Genomic DNA, 17453 nt, shown 5'->3' with positions numbered 1-17453 from the left:
CTGATCCCGGGCACAGGGCACCTGCTGACCCCGGGCACAGAGCACCTGCTGGCCCCGGGCACAGGGCACCTGCTGACCCCGGGCACAGGGCACCTGCTGACCCCGGGCACAGGGCACCTGCTGACCTCGGGCCCTTCGCATCTGTTGACCCCGGGCACAGGCCACCTGCTGACCCTGGGCACCTGCTGACTGCGGGCACAGGGCACCTGCTGGCCCCGGGCACAGGGCACCTGCTGACCCCGGGTACAGGGCACCTGCTGACCCCAGGCACTGGGCACCTGCTGACCCCAGGCACTGGGCACCTGCTGACCCCGGGCACAGGCCACCTGCTGACCCCGGGCTCTGGGTACCTGCTGACACTGGGTACAGGGCACCTGCTGACCCCAGGCACTGGGCACCTGCTGACCCCAGGCACAGGGCACCTGCTGGCCCCGGGCACAGGGCACCTGCTGACCCCTGGCACAGGGCACCTGCTGACCCCGGGCACAGGGCACCTGCTGACCCCGGACACTGGGCACCTGCTGACCCCAGGCACTGGGCACCTGCTGACCCCAGACACTGGGCACCTGATGACCCCGGGCACAGGCCACCTGCTGACCCCGGGCACAGGGCACCTGCTGACCCCGGGTACAGGGCACCTGCTGACCCCGGGCACAGGGCACCTGCTGACCCCAGACACTGGGCACCTGATGACCCCGGGCACAGGGCACCTGCTGACATTGGGCAGTCAAAGCAGAAGTCCCTCAATAGGTTAACAGCAGCCAAAAGGGTTTGGACTGCAGAGAGAGCGCTTATCAGACAGGTTTTGAGATATCGCCTGCAACAGCTTCTAGTGTAAACAGACACATTCCTTCGGGGGGGGGGGGTTGAGTTAGAGCAATATTAAGTTTGGTCGCCACATTACCAGAAGGATGTGGATGCTTTAGAGAGGGTGCAGAGGAAGTTCACCAGGATGTTGCCTGGTATGGAGGGTGCTAGCTATGAAGAAAGGTTAAGTAGATTAGGATTGTTTTCGTTAGAAAGACGGAGGTTGAGGGGGGACCTGATTGAGGTCTACAAAATTATGAGAGGTATGGACAGGGTGGATAGCAACAAGCTTTTTCCAAGAGGGGGTGTCAATGACAAGGGGTCACGATTTCAAGGTGAGAGGGGGAAAGTTTAAGGGAGATGTGCGTGGAAAGTTTTTTACGCAGAGGGTGGTGGGTACCTGGAACGCTTTGCCAGCGGAGGTGGTAGAGGCGGGCACGATAGCATCATTTAAGATGCATCTAGACAGATATATGAACGGGCGGGGAACAGAGGGAAGTAAATCCTTGAAAAATAGGCGACAGGTTGAGATAAAGGATCTGGATCGGCGCAGGCTGGGAGGGCCGAAGGGCCTGTTCCTGTGCTGTCATTTTCTTTGTTCTTTGTATAAAGGGACCCAATGGATTACCGAGATCTCCACCCACTCTCTGCACATTGGGTTTTGGAGGTAAGTTAATTATTTCAGCAGGCAATTAATTGGAATTGCCCAGAAACTTGGGTCTAAATTACTTGATATTTATTTGTGGATTGACAGCGACTGAATGGTACCAGTTTAAAGTGGAAATCTGGAGACTGCAGTTGTCTTTGTTACGGTGCAATTCTCCGCAGCTAACTGCTTCCTCCCAAAAGCAGCCAACATTTTAGTGAATGTCAGAAAAAATTGTTAACATAAAGAATTAATTCCGTTGTGAATGTTAGAAAAGCTCTTGTTAAGAAAATCTTAAATTCCGTTCTGAGTCAAGGTCAGAGCTCAGCTTGCAGTTTGTCAGTAATTGAATTTGTACTTTCACCATTTGAAGTTAAAAAAATCTTAAAATTTCTTTACAAGTTTGCTAAGGAACAAAATTGACATTGGTTAAAAAACAGAGACAACTAAAAATAGGGGACTCACAGCAGCAAACGATTTAAAAGACAGTCTCAAAGAACAAAGAAATGTACAGCACAGGAACAGGCCCTTCGGCCCTCCAAGCCCGTGCCGACCATGCTGCCCCACTAAACTACAATCTTCTACACTTCCTGAGTCCGTATCCTTCTATTCCCATCCTATTCATATATTTGTTAAGATGCCCCTTAAATGTCCCTATCGTCCCTGCTTCCACTACCTCCTCCGGTAGCGAGTTCCAGGCACCCACTACTGCGTAAAAAACTTGCCTCGTACATCTACTCTTGCCCCTCTCACCTTAAACCTATGCCCCCTAGTAATTGACCCCTCTACCCTGGGGAAAAGCCTCTGACTATCCACTCTATCTATGCCCCTCATAATTTTATATACCTCTATCAGGTCTCCCCTCAACCTCCTTCGTTCCAGTGAGAACAAACCGAGTTTATTCAATCGTTCCTCATAGCTAATGCCCTCCATACCAGGCAACATTCTGGTAAATCTCTTCTGCACCCTCTCTAAAGCCTCCACATCCTTCTGGTAGTGTGGCGACCAGAATTGAACACTATACTCCAAGTGTGGCCTAACTAAGGTTCTATACAGCTGCAACATGACTTGCCAATTCTTATACTCAATGCCCCGGCCAATGAAGGCAAGCATGCCGTATGCCTTCTTGACTACCTTCTCCACCTGTGTTGCCCCTTTCAATGACCTGTGGACCTGTACTCCTAGATCTCTTTGACTTTCAATACTCTTGAGGGTTCTACCATTCACTGTATATTCCCTACCTGCATTAGACATTCCAAAATGCATTACCTCACATTTGTCCGGATTAAACTCCATCTGCCATCTCTCCGCCCAAGTCTCCAGACAATCTAAATCCTGCTGTATCCTCCGACAGTCCTCATCGCTATCCGCAATTCCACCAACCTTTGTGTCGTCTGCAAACTTACTAATCAGACCAGTTACATTTTCCTCCAAATCTTTTATATATACTACAAAGAGCAAAGGTCCCAGCACTGATCCCTGTGGAACACCACTGGTCACAGCCCTCCAATTAGAAAAGCATCCCTCCTTGCTACTCTCTGCCTTCTATGGCCTAGCCAGTTCTGTATCCACCTTGCCAGCTCACCCCTGATCCCGTGTGACTTCACCTTTTGTACTAGTCTACCATGAGGGACCTTGTCAAAGGCCTTACTGAAGTCCATATAGACAACATCCACTGCCCTACCTGCATCAATCATCTTTGTGACCTCCTCGAAAAACTCTATCAAGTTAGTGAGACACGACCTCCCCTTCACAAAACCGTGCTGCCTCTCACTAATACGTCCATTTGCTTCCAAATGGGAGTAGATCCTGTCTCCGAGAAGAGATAACTGAAAATCACAGCGACCTCAGTCCCATAGAGGGCAATTATCATCAGGATACTCCCTCGACAACAACCACCGAGACAGCAGCCCCGAGAAATAGAATTCCGAATTCTGGATATTAGGACAATCAGTGGGAAAATCAAGGACAGTTAAGGACAGTTTCCATGAACTCCCAGGCCACAGCGAGGAAATAGGAATCGTCAAACCCAAACACCAAGAGTTCAGCAGACCCTAGCACTAACCCGGACTAACACGGGAAAGTCTAGACGGCCAGGGAATCCTCATGATCAGACTCAACAATATATAAAAATTTAATATAGAATTTAAAGTGCAGAAGGAGGCCATTCGACCCATCGAACTGCACCGGCCCTTGGAAAGAGCACCCTACCCAAGCCCACACCTCCACCCTATCCCCGCAACCCCATAACCCAGTAACCCCACCCAACACTCAGGGCAATTTTGGACACTAAGGGCAATTTAGCACGGCCAATCCACCTAACCTGCACATCTTTGGACTGTGGGAAGAAACCGGAGCACCCGGAGGAAACCCACGCACACACGGGGAGAACATGCAGACTCTGCACAGACAGTGACCCAAGCCGGGAATCGAACCTGGGACCCTGGAGCTGTGAAGCAATTGTGCTATCCACAATGCTACCGTGCTGCCCACTTCCTATTGGGAAGGCCAAAAGGAAATTTGCCTTCCAAGCCCCAGGCAGGAGAATCAGATCCCTTACGTAGACATTCAAATCAGAGATTTACTTGGAACAGCTAATTGACACAGGGGCAGATATCTCAACTGTCCATCCCCAAGTAAATTCAAAGTGCCGGCCGGGGGAGCCAATAGAACACAAAGAAATCACTGGCAAATCACAGCTCACTCAGGTTTTTGACTGGAGAATGAAACGGAATTCAGCACAAGTTAAAAACTGCGATGTTCGAAATAAATCAGATATTCCCTTCAGGTAGAAAGGTTCTGTTACTAATTGGGGCTCAAGATTCAAACCTGTGGTTTCCTACATCTCCAGTCAATTCTGACGTGGATGAAAGAGCTGAGCATGTTGTAAAACAGCTCGAACGTCACACAGACAGCACAGTGAGAGCAACATTAAAACACCCCTTGAACAAGTACTGGGATACCTGACATATTAATCATTGTGGCAAATTATAGATTGGTACAACTAAACGAGGTTTAATCAATTTCCTGTTCTGAAGCAATGACACATTCCCGAGCACACGTGTCAGAGTCACTTTATTAAAGCAATTGATTCACTTGAACAAGGTGATTTAATCAGAAAATCTTCACGGTTCTACTCGTCCATGTTCGGAGTTGCTAAAACAGATGGCAAACGGTGATTAGTCATTGATTACACACAGTTAAACAAATACACTGAGCCGAATGCGGCTCAGCCGACAAACACCCAGCAAATGGTCAGTGTTAGTTTGGAAAAAATACAAGTCTTGTATAGACTTAGCAAATAGCTTCTCATCACACCCTGTCAATAGGTGCGTTTACTGCACCGATTGACAATCAATACGTTTGGACCCACCTTCCAGGGGGATTTAGAAACTCACCACAATTCTTTTCAGCGAGAGTAATGTAAATATTGTCAGACTTATCTCCAGGACCTAGTTACGGAGATGATATCCACCTGACCACAAATTATTATTTAGACCAACACGTTTCACTCTTTGATTACGTTTTAAATGGCTCCACGATAATGGTGCTTTGATTAATCTGATACAAATCTCAGTTTCTGGTCCAATCCATTTGCCTTATAAGCAGACAGAGGCTGTCACGGACTGTTCAACACTGAGGAACAAGCAACCTGAGTGAACCTGCTCCAGCTCACACGGCAACACCTGAAGCTCCGGTAAGCAATCAGGTATGAATTAGATGATGAGAAGGTTTAATAATAATAACCGCTTATTCTCACAAGTCCACTTCAATGAAGTTACAGTGAAAGTTAGTAGTCGCCACATTCCGGCGCCTGTTCGGGGAGGCCGGTACGGGAATTGAACCCACGCTGCTGGCCTTGTTTTGCATTACAAGCCAGCTGTAAACTGGTTTAGCCCACTGTGATTAACCAGCCCCTGGTTGCCACTGCTTTTAAACATTCGCTCAGGACTTTGTAACTCCAGTCCCGATACAGAGCTCATTAATGAGCTGTGTCTGTGAGGAGACTGGAGATGGATCTGGAGGATTTACTCAGCAAGTCACAACCCAAAAGTGGTTTAATGATTGGTGTGGGGTAGGGGAGGAGAGGGCTTGTGAATTGTACCAAGAAATATGAACATGTTGGGGTGAAAGTATAATGGGCGGGATTCTCCATTTCAGATTCTCCAATTCAGAGCCCACGTGCTGACGCCGGGACTGAATCGGTGATGTTCTACAACCACGAAAGAGGCACCGGTCCCGGAGCAATTCAGGATGGGTTAATGGGCTCGCACCGTGCCTTGTGGAACTGGAGCAATTCCACTGAAAAACGGTGTCCCATTCTCCAGGGTGGGGATTGGCACTCGTGAGGCTGACTAGCTGCACTCGTGGGGGTCTCCCAGGCGCTCGGAGGCCCCCAGGTACATGTCCTTTGGGTAGGGTGGTACCCTGGCACTGCTGGTTCCACCTGGACAAGCTGGCACTGCCAGCTGCAGAGGCACTTCCAGGATACCAGGTTGGCCAAGGTTCCAAGCTGGCATTTTATGGGGTGGCGATCTGGCCGGGGGGGTGTCCTGCCCGGGTGTTCGGGTGGTGGGGGGTGGGGTGGGGGGTGGGGGTGGAGGGGGAGGGGGGTTGCCAGTGATGTTACAGATGGGCCTGGAAATCCTCGCATAGTGAGTTCGGTATTGGGGGTTGAGTTGGGGATCGCGTTGGGGGTTCCACAAATGAGGTCACGGTTTAAAAATGGCATCTGCTCTCCCGCCACATTGAGGAGTTCCAGCGGGTGGAGATGCTCAGTGTAGGAAATGGGGCTATGTACAGCCTCAGGCGCACAATCCCCCCTAAGACCCCCTATCTGACCCGAGTGACATTACAGCATTGTGTTTCTCAATGTTGGGAAACCAGAGCCTAACTGCTTTCGCTATGGGACATTAAGCCCATTCAGTTAAATCTCACTCAATATTCCAGGCGTGGTCTCACCAAGGCCCTGTTCGTGTACTTGAATCCTCTCGCAATAAAGGCCTATATTGCATTTCTCTTCTTTACCGCCTGCTGCACCGAGGACACCCAGGTCTCGTTGCACACTCCCCTCTCCTAATTTATGGCCATTCAGATTATAGTCAGCCTTCTCATTTTTGAGACCAAAGTGCATAACCTGGCTGTAATGCACTTCACTCACTGTAGATAGATAAACTCAATGTCTACTAACCCACTGCCAGAGAGAGAGACTTCACTCGCCAGAGATAGATAAACTCAATGTCTACTATCCCACTCCGAGAGAGAGAGACTTCACTCGCCAGAGATAGATAAACTCAATGTCTCCTATCCCACTCCCAGAGAGAGACTTCACTCACTATAGATAGATAAACTCAATGTCCACTATCCCACTCCCAGAGAGAGAGATTTCAATCACTATAGATAGATAAACTCAATGTCTACTATCCCACTCCCAGAGAGAGACTTCACTCACCAGAGATAGATAAACTCAATGTCTACTATCCCACTCCCAGAGAGAAACCTCACTCACTATAGATAGATAAACTCAATGTCTACCATCCCACTCCCAGAGAGAGACTTCACTCACTGTAGATAAACTCAATGTCTACTATCCCACTTCCAGAGAGTTCACTGACTATAGACAGATAAACTCAATGTTTCCTATCCCACTCCCGGAGAGAGACTTCACTCACTATAGATAGATAAACTCAATGTTTCCTATCCCACTCCCAGGGAGAGACTTCACTCACTATAGATAGATAAACTCAATGTCTACTATCCCACTCCAAGAGAGAGAGACTTCACTCACTATAGATAGATAAACTCAATGTCTACTGTCCCACTCCCAGAGAGAGACTTCATTCACTATAAATAGATAAACTCAATGTCTACTATCCCACTCCAAGAGAGAGAGACTTCACTCACTATAGATAGATAAACTCAATGTCTACTATCCCGCTCCCAACGAGAGACTTCACTCTCTATAGATAGATAAACTCAATGTCTACTGTCCCATTCCCAGAGAGAGGCGTCACTCACTATAGATAGATAAACTCAATTTCTACTATCCTACTCCCAGAGAGAGAGACTTCACTCGGAAACTTAGCAGGTGATGCAGGATGAGGAGGAGGCCTCGGTGGTGGAGTTGAAAGGTAAGTGGGAGGAGGATTTGGGAGAGGAGATCGAAGAGGGGACGTGGGCAGATGCCGTAGGGAGGGCGAATTCTTCCTCTTCGTGCGCGAGGCTCAGCCTCATACAGTTTAAGATGCTGCACAGGGCACACATGACCGGGACAAGAATGAGCCGGCTCTTTGGAGGGCGAGGACAGGTGTGTTAGGTGCTCAGGGAGCCCAGCAAATCACAATAATATGTTCTGGGCATGCCCAGCGCTGGAGGAATTTTGGAAGGGCGTAGGGAGGACGATGTCGAGGGTGATAGGATCCAGGGTCAGACTGGGCTGGGGGCTCGCAATATTTGGGGTGGCAGAGGGGCCGAGAATGCAGGAGGCAAAAGAGGCCGGAATTCTGGCCTTTGCGTCCCTGGTAGCCCGGCGAAGGATTCTCCTTCAGTGGAAAGATGCGAGGCCCCCAAGTGTGGAATCCTGGATCAGCGATATGGCAGGGTTCATTAAATTGGAGAGGGTGAAATTCACCTTGAGAGGGTCGGTAATAGGGTTCTTCAGGCAGTGGCAACCGTTCTTAGACTTTCTGGCAGAACGATAGACATTGGTCAATGGCAGCAGCTCGGGGGGGGGGGGGGGGGTGGTTTACTTTTTTTGTTCATGTTATTTACACTGGAGGGTCTGAGGGGGTGTATACACCTGTTGTGTTAAGTCGGGGTGTTAATGTTAATTTATTATTTATGTACGGGGGGAGGGGTTTGGGGGGTTGCTTTTTTAGATTGTGTTTTGTACTTAACCCTGTTGGGTTCTTTTTTCTGTCTCATTTTGTTATTGATATTTTATGAAAACCTTTAATAAAAATTATTTTTTTAAAAATAGAAGTGCCAGCCCACACCTCCCTTTTCTTGGTGCCCACCCTTTCCCCACCCTCCCTCCGACATCACGGTCCCTTTTCCAGCATGCATTTCACGTTGCCTCCCCATTAATTGTCCGGCCAGCATGCAATTGCGTTCCGGGTTCTGGGTAAGGTGAGGTACTTTGTGAGTTCTGGTGATCACAAAAGGTGCTATATAAATACAAGGCTTTTTTAAAAACTGATAGGAGAATAACCAGAATTGGGGAGGTGGGTTCTGAACCACAACAATCCTACATCTCTTCCACCACAGTCAAATGAGCTTGCGTTTCCATGGGAATGAGATAGATGTGCTTGAGATACGCTATCAAATGACACTTTGACCTTCCCTATGTTAATAAAGTCTCCTCCCACTGGCACTGCAAACTTGTGGTGATACACCCCTGTACTTCCCTAGCATTGTACATAGTTATATAATAGTTGTGTGTAACGTGGCCGTGTAATCCTGTGTATTGTACTGTAGCTCTGTAGAGGTTCGGTCACCTGTATGTAACCTGACCTGGCCACGGAGAGCTCCGCCTTGGCCACTCCCCCGGGAGTTAGGTATAAGACCCAGCTTCTGAGACCTGACCCATTTTGTCTGGGGTCGTCTGTGTCGGGTAAGCTTCCTATGTAGTGTATTAAAGCCTTGGCTAAAGTCTCACATGTCTTTGTGGTTCTTGACGCTTAGTGCATCAAAACTTAACTGGGCCAGTACCGGAGGACACGGGCAGCAAGCTAGCACAGTGGTTAGCACTGTTGCTTCACAGCTCCAGGGTCCCAGGTTAGATTCCCGGCTTGGGTCACTGTCTGTGCGGGGTTTGCACGTTCTCACGGTGTCATAGGTCATAGAAGGCAGAGAGTAGCAATGGAAGGGTGATTTTCTAATTGGAGGGCTGTGACTAGTGGTGTTCCACAGGGATCAGTGCTGGGACCTTTGCTGTTTGTAGTATATATAAATGATTTGGAGGAAAATGTAACTGGTCTGATTAGTAAGTTTGCAGACGACACAAAGGTTGGTGGAATTGCGGATAGCGATGAGGACTGTCAGAGGATACAGCAGGATTTAGATTGTTTGGAGACTTGGGCGGAGAGATGGCAGGTGGAGTTTAATCCGAACAAATGTGAGGTAATGCATTTTGGAAGGTCTAATGCAGATAGAGAATATACAGTGAATGGTAGAACCCTCAAGAGTATTGAAAGTCAGAGAGATCTAGGTGTACAGGTACATAGGTCACTGAAAGGGGCAACACTGGTGGAGAAGGTAGTCAAGAAGGCATACGGCATGCTTGCCTTCATTGGCCGGGGCATTGAGTCTAAGAATTGGCAAGTCATGTTGCAGCTGTATAGAACCTTAGTTAGGCCACACTTGGAAGTATAGTGTTCAATTCTGGTCGCCACACTACCATAAGGATGTGGAGGCTTCGAGAGTGTGCAGAAGAGATTTACCAGGATGTTGCCTGGTATGGAGGGCATTTGCTATGAGGAGCGGTTGAATGAACTCGGTTTGTTCTCACTGGATCGACAGAGGTTGAGGGATGACCTGATCGAGGTCTACAAAATTATGAGGGGCACAGACAGAGTGGATAGTCATAGGCTTTTCCCCGGGGTAGAGGGGTCAATTACTAGGGGACATAGGTTTAAGGTGCGAAGGGCAAGGATTAGAGGAGATGTATGAGGCAAGTTTTTTACACAGAGGGTAGTGGGTGCCTGGAACTCGCTGCCGGAGGAGGTGGTGGAAGCAGGGACAATAGTGACATTTAAGGGGCATCTTGACAAATACATGAATAGGATGAGAATAGAGGAAGATGGACCAAGGAAGTGTAGAAGATTTTAGTTTAGATGGGCAGCATGGTCGGCACAGGCTTGGAGGGCCGAATGGCCTGTTCCTGTGCTGTACATTTCTTTGTTCTTTGTTCTTGCTCTTTGTTCACGAAAGGCAGATAAACTCAATGTCTACTATCCCATTCCCAGAGAGAGACTTCACTCACTATAGATAGATAAACTCAATGTCTACTATCCCATTCCCAGAGAGAGACTTCACTCTCTATAGATAGATAAACGCAATGTCTACTATCCCACTGCCAGAGAGAGACGTCACTCACTATAGATAGATAAACTCAATGTCTACTATCCCATTCGCAGAGAGAGACGTCATTCACTATAGATAGGTAAACTCAATGTCTACTATCCCACTCCCAGAGAGAGACTTCACTCACTATAGATAGATAAACTCAATGCCTACTCTCCCACTCCCAGAGAGAGAGATTTCACTCACTACAGACAGATAAACTCAATGTCTATTGTGCCACTCCCAGAGAGAGAGAGAGTTCACTGACTATAGATAGATGAACTCAATGTCTACTATCCCACTCCAAGAGAGACGTCACTCTCTATAGGTAAACAAACTCAATGTCCACTATCCCACTCCCAGAGAGAGACTTCACTCACTGTAGATAGATAAACTCAATGTCCACTATCCCACTCCAAGAGATAGACTTCACTCTCTATAGGTAAACAAACTCAATGTCTACTATCCCACTCCCAGAGAGAGACTTCACTCTCTATCGGTAAACAAACTCAATGTCTACTATCCCACTCCCAGAGAGAGACTTCACTCTCTATCGGTAAACAAACTCAATGTCTGCTATCTCACTCACATTCTCTATCATTTTCCCATCTCTGTAATTTTCTCTAATGTGGATTGTCCATTTTCAATTACAGAATATCACTGAGAGAGATGAAGATGTTGTTGTTGATTCTGGGCTATCTGAGTAAGTAACCTTCATTCAGGACACCGAATACAATTGTGATCATTCAGCATCATCCCCGGAAAATAGATGGAGTAGAGAGGAAGAGACTTTTCCCCTTGGTGGAGGGATCAATGACCATGGGGTAGAGATTTCAGGTGAGGGGCAGGAGGTTCAGAGGGGATGTGAGGGAAACCTTTTCACCCAGAGTGTGGTGGGAGTTTGGACCCCGCTGCCTGAAAGGGAGGTGGAGGCAGAGACCCTCATAACATTTAAGAAGTGTTTCGATGTGCGCTTGTGATCCCCGGGCAGACACGGCTCTTGGCCAAGTGCCGGGAAATGGGATTAGAATAGTCAGCTGGTTGTTTTTGACCGGCCCAGACCTGATGGGCTGAAGGGCCCTTTCTGTGTAATGTGAATCTCTCACTCCAACAGCTCCTGATATTCGGATCAAAGATCTGATCAAAGAACTGCAGTTTTATCCGAGAAAGTGATTTTTGGAGAGGTTTTATTGAAGGGTGTGTATTTAGGAAGGAATTCGGGAACGAGAGGAAGATGAAGTTACTGAGATCTCTCGGGAAGACATTCCCCAGCTTCGAATGTTGGGATGAGGTTGTGGCCTCCACTGATTGGGTGGAGGGAATGGGTGTTGTGATGGGGGCGGAGGGATGGAGTTTGAGGATGAGGGACATGGATTGTGGGGAGAGGGATGGAGTTTGAGGATGAGGGACATGGATTGTGGGCGGAGTGATGGAGTTTGAGAATCAGGGACATGGATTGTGGGCGGAGAGATGGAGTTTGAGGACGAGGGACATGGATTGGGGGTGGGGGGATGGAGTTTGAGGATCAGTGACATGGATTGTGGGCGGAGGGTTGGAGTTTGAAGATCAGGGACATGGATTGTGGGCGGAGTGATGGAGTTTGAGGATCAGCGACATGGATTGGGAGCGGAGGGATGAAGTTTGAGGATCAGGGACATGGATTGGTAGCGGAGGGATGGAGTTTGAGGACGAGGGACATGGATTGGGGGCGGGGGGATGGAGTTTGAGGATCAGTGACATGGATTGTGGGTGGGAGGATGGAGTTTGAGGATCAGTGACATGGATTGTGGGCGGAGGGATGGAGTTTGAGGATCAGGGACATGGATTGGGAGCGGAGTGATGGAGTTTGAGGATCAGGGACATGGATTGGGAGCGGAGTGATGGAGTTTGAGGATCAGTGACATGGATTGTGGGTGGGGGGATGGAGTTTGAGGATCAGGGACATGGATTGGGAGCGGAGTGATGGAGTTTGAGGATGAGGGACATGGATTGGGAGCGGAGTGATGGAGTTTGAGGATCAGCGACATGGATTGTGGGTGGAGGGATGGAGTTTGAGGATGAGGGACATGGATTGGGAGCGGAGGGATGGAGTTTGAGGATCAGGGACATGGATTGGTAGCGGAGGGATGGAGTTTGAGGATGAGGGACATGGATTGTGGGTGGAGGGATGGAGTTTGAGGATCAGGGACATGGATCGGGGGCGGAGGGATGGAGTTTGAGGATCAGTGACATGGATTGGGGCGAAGGGATGGAGTTTGAGGATGAGGGACATGGATTCTGGACGGAGGGATGGAGTATGAGAATCAGGGACATGGATTGTGGGCGGCGGGATGGTGTTTGAGGACGAGGGACATGGATTGGGGCCGGGGGGATGGAGTTTGAGGATCAGTGACATGGATTGTGGGTGGGGGGATGGAGTTTGAGGATCAGTGACATGGATTGGGGGCGGAGGGATGGAGTTTGAGGATCAGGGACATGGACTGTGGGCGGAGGGATGGAGTTTGAGGATGAGGGACATGGATTGTGGGCGGAGGGATGGAGTTTGAGGATCAGGGATAGGGATTGTGGGTGGAGGGATGGAGTTTGAGGATCAGAGACATGGATTGTGGGTGGAGGGATGCAGTTTGAGGATGAGGGACATGGATTGGGGGTGGAGGGATGGAGTTTTACGATCAGGGACATGGATTGGGGGCGGAGGAATGGAGTTTGAGGATCAGGGATATGGATTGTGGGTGGGGGGATGGAGTTTGAGGATCAGTGACATGGATTGGGGGCGGAGGGATGGAGTTTGAGGATCAGGGACATGGACTGTGGGCGGAGGGATGGAGTTTGAGGATGAGGGATAGGGATTGTGGGCGGAGGGATGGAGTTTGAGGATCAGAGACATGGATTGTGGGTGGAGGGATGCAGTTTGAGGATGGGGGACATGGATTGGGGGTGGAGGGATGGAGTTTTACGATCAGGGACATGGATTGGGGGCGGGGGGATGGAGTTTGATGATCAGGGATATGGATTGTGGGCGGAGGGATGGAGTTTGAGGATCAGTCACATGGATTGTGGGCGGAGGGATGGAGTTTGAGGACGAGGGACATGGATTGGGGATGGGGGGATGGAGTTTGAGGATCAGTGACATGGATTGTGGGTGGGGGGATGGAGTTTGAGGATCAGTGACATGGATTGGGGGCGGAGGGATGGAGTTTGAGGATGAGGGACATGGATTGTGGGCGGATGGATGGAGTTTGAGGATCAGGGATATGGATTGTGGATGGGGGGATGGAGTTTGAGGATCAGTGACATGGATTGTGGGTGGGGGGATGGAGTTTGAGGATCAGTGACATGGATTGGGGGCGGAGGGATGGAGTTTGAGGATGAGGGACATGGATTGTGGGCGGAGGGATGGAGTTTGAGGATCAGGGATAGGGATTGTGGGCGGAGGGAAGGAGTTTGAGGATCAGTGACATGGATTGGGAGCGGAAGGATGGAGTTTGAGGATGAGGGACATGGATTGTGGGCGGAGGGATGGATTTTGACGATCAGGGACATGGATTAGGGGCGGATGGATGGAGTTTGAGGATGAGGGACATGGATTGTGCGCGGAGGGATGGAGTTTGACGATCAGGGACATGGATTGGGGGCGGAGGGATGGAGTTTGATGATCAGGGACATGGATTGGGGGCAGAGGGATGGAGTTTGAGGATCAGGGATATGGATTGTGGGCGGAGGGATGGAGGTTGAGGATGAGGGACATGGATTGTGGGCGGAGGGATGGAGTTTGAGGATCAGGGACATGGATTGTAGGGCCAGAGCACATTGCGACATAAGGATCTGAGAGGATTTGAGTTTGAGGATGGCCGGGGGAGTTTACACAATGACCTCAGTCGGAGAGTTTGCCGGGGGAGCTGACAGCTTTGTTTATCTGAGGGACAATGTTGAAAAAACTGCTGGTCTTTACTCGTTTTCCTTTCTCCCCAGCCTCACTTGTGTCTCTGAACTAATAGATTATAACTTGCCGGTAGTTGATAAATTAGCCAGCTCTTTGACTTCTCAATGCAGTAAGTCACCTTGGACGGGCATGTGGTGGTCATGACTGCAACAGGTAGCAATCTGTGGGAGACATCGCAACGCCGGACACATATCAGCAGAAAGTGTCTGCAGCTCAGGAAACTTTTGGCTGCGAGTTGCTGAGCTGGAGTCTGAGTTGTGGACATTGCGAAGTCACGGGGAATGGGAGAGTTTCCTGGATACTCAGTTCCAGGGGGCAGTCCCAGGCCAACGGTGAGGGACCGGAGGGTGTGATTTCAGGGAAGGTGGTGATGGAGGAGCCTCAGTCCCTGACTTCGCCCAACAGGAATGAGGTGTGTGTTACCTGTGTGGATGAGGAGAAGGACTGGAGTGTGGAAGAGGGGACTGAGCATGGCACCTTGGTGAAGTTTGCCATCTCCAGTGCTTGGAGAACAAGAAGCTTTGTGATAGGAGACAGTTTGGTCAGGGGCAGAGAGACTGTACTCTGCAGGCACAATCCGGAGCCCGTCCAGTGCCGGGGTTCAGGATATCTCCTGTCTGGAGAGGAACTTGGCCGTGAGAAGGGGAGGATCCAGTGTTTGTGTCTCATATGGGATTCAATGACACACACAGGACTTGGACACAGGTTCTGAATCGGGGATTTGAGCAGCTGGGGGCAAGAATCTCGAAACGTTGTCACTTTGGTTTATTCCCTGAACCAGGTACCAGTTGAGACAGAGCCAAGTGTTGTGGAGAGCCCGTACCCAGGGGCAGGGAGATGGACTTTCCAAACCTAGAACTGATGTATTCCGTTCCAAACAAACAAAAAGGTGGAGGGGTGAGGGGCGGGGCGGGGGGGTGAGGCGCTGGAGGGAGGGGAGGCACTGCAGGGAGGGGAGGCACTGGAGGGAGGGGAGGCGATGGAGGGAGGGGAGGCGATGCAGGGAGGGGAGGCACTGCAGGGAGGGGAGGCACTGGAGGGAGGGGAGGCACTGCAGGGAGGGGAGGCGCTGGAGGGAGGGGAGGCGATGCAGGGAGGGGAGGCACTGGAGGGAGGGGAGGCGATGGAGGGAGGGGGGCACTGGAGGGAGGGGAGGCGCTGGAGGGAGAGTATGTGTGGGAGGGAGGGGAGGCACTGGAGGGAGGGGAGGCACTGCAGGGAGGGGAGGCACTGGAGGGAGGGGAGGCGATGCAGGGAGGGGAGGCACTGCAGGGAGGGGAGGCACTGGAGGGAGGGGAGGCGATGGAGGGAGGGGGGCACTGGAGGGAGGGGGGGCACTGGAGGGAGGGGAGGCGCTGGAGGGGGGGGGCACTGGAGGGAGGGGGGGCACTGGAGGGAGGGGAGGCGCTGGAGGGAGGGGAGGCGCTGCAGGGAGGGGAGGCGCTGGAGGGAGTGGAGGCGATGCAGGGAGGGGAGGCGCTGGAGGGAGGGGAGGCGCTGGAGGGAGGGGAGGCGCTGGAGGGAGGGGAGGCGCTGGAGGGAGGGGGGGCGATGGAGGGAGGGGAGGTGCTGGAGGGAGGGGAGGCGCTGGAGGGAGGGGAGGCGCTGGAGGGAGGGGAGGCGCTGGAGGGAGGGGAGGCGATGCAGGGAGGGGAGGCGCTGGAGGGAGGGGAGGCGCAGGAGGGAGGGGGGGCGATGGAGGGAGGGGAGGTGCTGGAGGGAGGGGAGGCGCTGGAGGGAGGGGAGGCGATGGAGGGAGGGGAGGCGCTGGGGGGAGAGTATGTGTGGGAGGGAGGGGAGGTGCTGGAATGAGGGGAGGCGATGTAGGGAGGGGAGGTGATGCAGGGAGGGGAGGTGATGCAGGGAGGGGAGGCGCTGGAGGGAGGGGAGGCGCTGGAGGGAGGGGAGGCGCTGGAGGGAGGGGAGGCGCTGGAGGGAGGGGAGGCGCTGCAGGGAGGGGAGGCGCTGCAGGGAGGGGAGGTGATGCAGGGAGGGGAGGCGCTGGAGGGAGGGGAGGCGCTGCAGGGAGGGGAGGTGATGCAGGGAGGGGGGCACTGGAGGGAGGGGGGGCACTGGAGGGAGGGGAGGCGCTGGAGGGGGGGGCACTGGAGGGAGGGAAGGTGATGCAGGGAGGGGAGGCGCTGGAGGGAGGGAAGGCGCTGGAGGGAGTGGAGGCGATGCAGGGAGGGGAGGCGCTGGAGGGAGGGGAGGCGCTGGAGGGAGGGGAGGCGCTGGAGGGAGGGGAGGCGATGCAGGGAGGGGGGCACTGGAGGGAGGGGAGGTGCTGGAGGGAGGGGAGACGCTGGAGGGAGGGGAGGCGCTGGAGGGAGGGGAGGCGCTGGAGGGAGGGGGGGCGATGGAGGGAGGGGAGGTGCTGGAGGGAGGGGAGGCGCTGGAGGGAGGGGAGGCGCTGGAGGGAGGGGAGGCGCTGGAGGGAGGGGAGGCGATGCAGGGAGGGGAGGCGCTGGAGGGAGGGGAGGCGCAGGAGGGAGGGGGGGCGATGGAGGGAGGGGAGGTGCTGGAGGGAGGGGAGGCGCTGGAGGGAGGGGAGGCGATGGAGGGAGGGGAGGCGCTGGGGGGAGAGTATGTGTGGGAGGGAGGGGAGGTGCTGGAATGAGGGGAGGCGATGTAGGGAGGGGAGGTGATGCAGGGAGGGGAGGTGATGCAGGGAGGGGAGGCGCTGGAGGGAGGGGAGGCGCTGGAGGGAGGGGAGGCGCTGGAGGGAGGGGAGGCGCTGGAGGGAGTGGAGGCGCTGCAGGGAGGGGAGGCGCTGCAGGGAGGGGAGGTGATGCAGGGAGGGGAGGCGCTGGAGGGAGGGGAGGCGCTGCAGGGAGGGGAGGTGATGCAGGGAGGGGGGCACTGGAGGGAGGGGGGGCACTGGAGGGAGGGGAGGCGCTGGAGGGGGGGGGCACTGGAGGGAGGGAAGGTGATGCAGGGAGGGGAGGCGCTGGAGGGAGGGAAGGCGCTGGAGGGAGGGGAGGCGCTGCAGGGAGG

General features: G+C 52.5%; 1 protein-coding gene across 4 annotated transcripts in view; it reads left to right on the top strand.

The window, feature by feature from the left end:
- Positions 1 to 17453, top strand: part of LOC140402506 (pancreatic secretory granule membrane major glycoprotein GP2-like) — an 82908-nt gene that overhangs the window by 35882 nt on the left and 29573 nt on the right. The window contains exons 1-3 of one of the 4 annotated variants that reach the window (XM_072490362.1): positions 1407 to 1474; positions 5060 to 5162; positions 11170 to 11219. In XM_072490362.1, the coding sequence (XP_072346463.1) occupies positions 11186 to 11219 (34 nt within the window). In that variant the 5' untranslated portion in view covers positions 1407 to 1474; positions 5060 to 5162; positions 11170 to 11185. Of the gene's footprint in view, positions 1 to 1406; positions 1475 to 5059; positions 5163 to 11169; positions 11220 to 17453 lie in introns of those variants that run through there. The other 3 variants (XM_072490365.1, XM_072490363.1, XM_072490364.1) reach the window with 3 other exon arrangements.

The sequence above is a fragment of the Scyliorhinus torazame genome, chromosome 25 (assembly GCF_047496885.1).
Source record: "Scyliorhinus torazame isolate Kashiwa2021f chromosome 25, sScyTor2.1, whole genome shotgun sequence".
Lineage (NCBI taxonomy): Eukaryota > Metazoa > Chordata > Chondrichthyes > Carcharhiniformes > Scyliorhinidae > Scyliorhinus > Scyliorhinus torazame.
This window is presented reverse-complemented; position numbering and strand designations above follow the sequence as displayed.